This window comes from Sinocyclocheilus rhinocerous, unplaced genomic scaffold (assembly GCF_001515625.1).
Source record: "Sinocyclocheilus rhinocerous isolate Xijiao unplaced genomic scaffold, SAMN03320098_v1.1 scaffold1494, whole genome shotgun sequence".
In the NCBI taxonomy this organism is placed as follows: Eukaryota; Metazoa; Chordata; class Actinopteri; order Cypriniformes; family Cyprinidae; genus Sinocyclocheilus; species Sinocyclocheilus rhinocerous.
This window is the reverse complement of record NW_015641023.1, coordinates 13,409-18,911: the sequence shown is the minus strand read 5'-3', so window position 1 is coordinate 18,911 and position 5,503 is coordinate 13,409. Positions and strand designations below refer to the sequence as shown.

General features: G+C 32.7%; 1 protein-coding gene across 1 annotated transcript in view; it reads left to right on the top strand.

The window, feature by feature from the left end:
* Window positions 1–5,503, top strand: part of LOC107754013 (opsin-VA) — a 17,476-nt gene that overhangs the window by 1,253 nt on the left and 10,720 nt on the right. The window contains exon 2 of the mRNA XM_016570314.1: window positions 2,277–2,487. Coding sequence (XP_016425800.1) covers window positions 2,277–2,487 — 211 coding nt within the window. The remainder of the gene's footprint in view (window positions 1–2,276; window positions 2,488–5,503) is intronic.

Here is a 5,503-nt window from a genome sequence, read left to right as displayed (position 1 = left end):
TTTCAGGTTTCTTTGATGAATAGAAAGTTCAGAAGAACAGCATTTATCTGAAATATAAATCTTTTGTAACATTATAAATGCCTTTATCATCACTTTTGATCAATTTAAAGCGTCCTTGCTAAATAAAAGTATTAATTTCTATAATTTCCTGAGTGTATAATACACTCAAGAATAAGAGTGTATAATACACTCATGTAATAAGACTGTATAATGTTACAAAAGCTTTTTATTTTAGATAAATGCTGATCTTTGGATCTTTCTATTCATCAAAGAATCCTGAAAAGTACTCGACTGTTTTAAATATTATTATTAATAATAATAATAATCAGAAATGTTTCTTGAGCAGCAAGCCAGCATATTAGAATGATTTCTGAAGATCATGTGACACTGAAGACTGGAGTAATGATGCTGAAAATACAGCTTTGATCACAGCAATAAATTATATTCTAAGAGATATTCACATAGAAAACAGTTATTTTAAATATTAAAAATATTTCACAATATTACTGCTTTTGCTGTATTTCTGATCAAATAAATGCAGGCTTGGTGAGCAGAAGAGAATTCTTTAAAAAACATTAAAAATCTTACTGTTCAAAAACTTTCGACTGTTAGTGTAGATATATAAATTTCTACATGTTAAGACTGTATACACTGTATTTTCACGCCAGTTGTTCTGTTTTGGTTTTACATTTTTTAAACAGTTTTTCAGGGTTCAGATGACTCCAACAAAATCGAAATGATTGCATTTAATACCAGTTACAGTAATGAAAAGTGCATGTCTACTCGGCGATCCAAAACAGAGTAAAATTCAGTATCTGTTTAATGGGATTTAATTAGATCAGAGGATCAAAACTAACACACAGTACATAAGTTTGCATGCAAAATCATTAGCTGCATATTAAATATTAAATAGCTGACGTGCCTGTGAACTGATGACTCTGTAAAGAATAACCCAGATGAACAGCTGCTCTCACATCTGTGTCAGTGTTTACCATTCATGCGATCGCAGACCCACAGTCACACTCTCATTCATTAAACAGCTTTGATTGATCCTCTTAATTGCTATTTATGCTTGCACTATCTGTTTTAATGCAGTTGGTCAAACTAAAGAGAAGATAAACCGAGTAAAAACAATGTGATTACAGATGTCAGGTGTACAGTAAAGCAGTGTGAAGTTTGTCCTGATTTCATACTGATTTCACAGTGGACACATTATCAGCAGATCTTCATTAAATGTCAATTATGTAACATCTGGTCATAAGAAGCTCAATTTATAATAGAAATATCAAGCTACTGATTTCACAGTGGACACATTATTAGCAGATCTTCATTAAATGTCAATTATGTAACATCTGGTCATAAGAAGCTCAATTTATAATAGAAATATCAAGTTCACACAAATGAGTTTTTCATTGCAATTTTGTGCAATAAATGCAAATTTAATGACATGTCAAGTGTAGTTTATCAAAAGAGTTGTGAATCTACAACTTTAAATATTTTATTGTGTCTCAGATTTTTTGTGTGGACTTAAAATGTTAATATAAAAAAAAAATATTAAAATAAATGACCCACTAAAAATGATTATACATACAAGAAATGGAAGTTCTCTGGTTGCTAACACAAGACAATGCGAATGTAATTCAGTCACCAGTTTAATTTTTAATGCACTTGTTCAGTTTGTTTTATAAGAGTTGCATGTGTTTTTCAGAAATTAATTGCAATGCATTGTCAAGTCACATTTATTTCTACAGCGCTTTATACAGTACAGATTGTTTCAAAGCAGCTTCACAGTAATAACAATGTTGCAGAAAGTTGCAAAATAATCAATTATTAAATTAATTTGATTAATCCAAAAAGCAGCTCTACAGCAGACAATAGTGTCATTATTCAGCTCAATTCAGTGCAGTGTTGATTCAATTCAGTTCAATAACAGGGTCGATGTTCATCAATTACAAAACTGCAAACTTGTTTGCAAATGCATCTCCATATTTTCAGTACACAATAGCTATATTTCCATCCACCGAATTTTGGGATATCGCATTAAAAAACGTTGGATGGAAATGCCAAGATGCACATAAATTCTAAAAATGTGCATAAAAAACTTGAGCTCAATTGAGTTTTATATATGTTTATATAAACTTATAGCAACATAGCTAATGTTAGTTAAAACACATCTAAATTACTCGTGCAATAAATATATGTCACAAAGTTGCTCTCAGTCTTCTCCGCTGTTATGGAGAGATCTTCTGTTCATCGGTCTCTGTCTGAATCTGCAGGCATCGTGGCTCTGTGGTCTCTGGCCGTCCTGGCGTTCGAGCGGTTCTTCGTCATCTGTCGGCCGCTGGGGAACATCCGTCTGCGAGGAAAACACGCGGCTCTGGGTCTGCTGTTTGTCTGGACCTTCTCCTTCATCTGGACCATTCCTCCTGTCCTGGGCTGGAGCAGCTACACCGTCAGCAAGATCGGCACCACCTGCGAACCCAACTGGTGAGGAGCGCAAACACTCATTTATCACACTCATATATCACATTAAGGCCGAAAGATTAATTACAGCACCTAAAAATGCTTCCCCTTATACATTTTTAGTCTCAAATCTTGATTGAATTAAAAAAGTATATGCATTTTTTTTTGTTCTCTGAAAAAACACTGTTGATTTTACTTTATTATTTTGATGTTTTTGTTATATTGGAAATTGATAAATACAGTAATTAAAAAAATACAAGTATGAATAAATTGGTTGAAACATGATGTGATATATATAGATAGATAGATGGATGGATGGATGGATGGATGGATGGATATATAGATAGATAGATAGATACAATAGCTACAATACCAAGCTAAAATTAAAAGAGAAAAAAAGAACACATAGCTAGTATCATAACAGTGAATGATTTACATGTGCATTGTAAAGAAAAACTTTACTTTGTAATTATTTGTGAAATTTACTAGCAATTTCTAAGTGAAAAAGTGTCCACAACTATTGTTTTGGTTTGAATTGGAATGTCAAACCATTTCCCCTCCATTCAAAACACTGCATTTACATGCAGATCATTTATTCCTTCAGACTATCAGATTCACTGTCAATCAGAAAACAGAAGCGCTCAATAATACTGACTGGACTATCAACAGGACCTGATAGCTGTCGGTTTAAAGCGAGGTTAAATGATATCTAATGTCACCTTTAAATGGCACGCTTGCCATGCACGCCTCATGAGGACAATATAGCATTTTATCCATCACTTCCCATCTGAAGATCAATATGTGCTGAATGTGTGATAGGGAATAAGCTTATAATTAGTGTATGTTGGTTTAATGACGGCTTGTTCTTCAGGTGTTTTCACACAGACAGTTGCAGTAGTTTTGGTAGTTAGTAGATGCTTCATGCACTACTCTCATTGACAGTCACTGCATTGCACTACTGCTCATTTCCATAAATTAAACTCAATTTTGATGCATCAGAAACAGTCACTGTCGCTCACGTCGTCTCAAATCAGTCTAACTGCCCTTTAAAGAAGATCAACACGAATACAAAGTACTGTTTGCTTTCCAAACCCAGCTAACAAGGAACATTCTCAGAACATTCTGGCAATGTTCTCTAAGTTATGAAACGACGTTCTTCCAGTAATGTTAGTAGAACATTCGTTCAGACTTATCTGGGTGTTAATAATGTTCTCAAAATTGTTCATGGAATGTTTTATTTCTGGAACGTTTTAGTTGGACATTCATCTAATGCTTTTAAATGTTACTACTAGTTTCGGAATGTTCAGAGAACATTCAAAAGTAACATTATATAATAAGATTATACAATTTAAAGTTCCCTGAACATTTGCATAACAGAACATTTTTAAACATTAAAAAAATGGACATTCTGAGTGCATTCAAAAATAACATTTTCATAACTTCATGGGAACTTTGGCTAAACATTTGGAAAATGTATAAAATGGAATGTTCGCTTAACATTTGCATATAAAAACATTTTTTTTAAAACTTGATATTTGAATGTTTAGAGAACATTCTGAAATAACCTTTTAATGACTTAATGATAAGGTTAGCAAAACATTAAGAAAATATTTGGAAAATTCCCTGTATTTGCATAACAAAAAAGTTTTTTGTTGTTGTTGTTAAACATTTAAAAAACTGGTTGTTTTGCATGTACATTCATAAATAATATTTTCATAACTTCTTGGGAACGGTAGTAAAATGTTTGGAGTATTCTAAAATGAAATGTTCCCTCAATGCATAAACCCCCCCCCCCCATTTTAAACATTCAAAAAACTGGGTGTTTTGAACATTCAGAAATCATTCAGAAATAACCTTTTCATAAGTTAACAGAAATGTCAGCAAATCGTTCTTAAAAAATGTTTGTAAGCTGAAAATGCATGTTCCTGATTCATATGCATGTCTCTCAAAGAAAAAGAATTTGTCTGAAGTATCTTCAGTTGTTCTGCAGTAGTTTACAACACAACAAACCTACATACTGTATATGTGCAGTGATTTTCTGGTGCTTTCTTCGGAATGCTCGTGCACCGATGTCGAAGCAGCTGTAGTTCTACATGTGATGTGATGTGATTGGATCACTGTCTATGGGTCTTTGTGCAGGCAGAATTTCTTGAAAATCTGTCAGGCTTGTACCAGAGAGGACACAGTAAATGAGGGCTCTTTCTATGCACATCTTCTAATTGTCTAAAATCTTTTCATTTTCAAGCGAGGGGCGCCACAATACAGGATGAGTAGGTTTAATAGATGGAGCTTGTCAAACTTGCCACCACGAGAGCCTTTCCTCCTCATTCAAGCCTAAACCAGCAGCTAATTAACTAGCTCAGATTTATTGTCTCTTTTCTGCTAATTAGTTCTTTTATCCATAAATGGCAGCCTTGTTTTGACATGCTGATTTATTTGAATTCATTTTGGCCATGTGAAATACTCACAGGTAGGATTTCTTACTTGTTCAAAGTCTGTTTTACCTTTGACATCTTTATCTTTAAACATCATTATGTGCTTTAGTATGGAAATGAAAAAAAAGAAAGAAAAAGAAAATGAAAAGAGAAAGGTAATGTAATTGTGACATTTTATTTCATAATTCTGAGTTTAGATCTCACGATTCTGAGTTTATATCTCACAATTCTATGTTTATATCTCATAATTCAGAGTTTATATCTCACGATTCTGAGTTTATATCTCATAATTCAGAGTTTATATCTCATAATTCAGAGTTTATATCTCATAATTCTGAGTTTATATCTCATAATTCTGAGTTTATATCTCACAATTCAGAGTTTATATCTCACGATTCTGAGTTTATATATCATAATTCAGACTTTATATCTCATAATTCAGTTTATATCTCACGATTCTGAGTTTATATCTCACAATTCAGTTTATATGTCACGATTCTGAGTTTATATCTCGCAATTCTGAATTTATATATCATAATTCAGAGTTTATATCCCACAATTCAGTTTATATGTCACGATTCTGAGTTTATATCTCGCAATTCTGA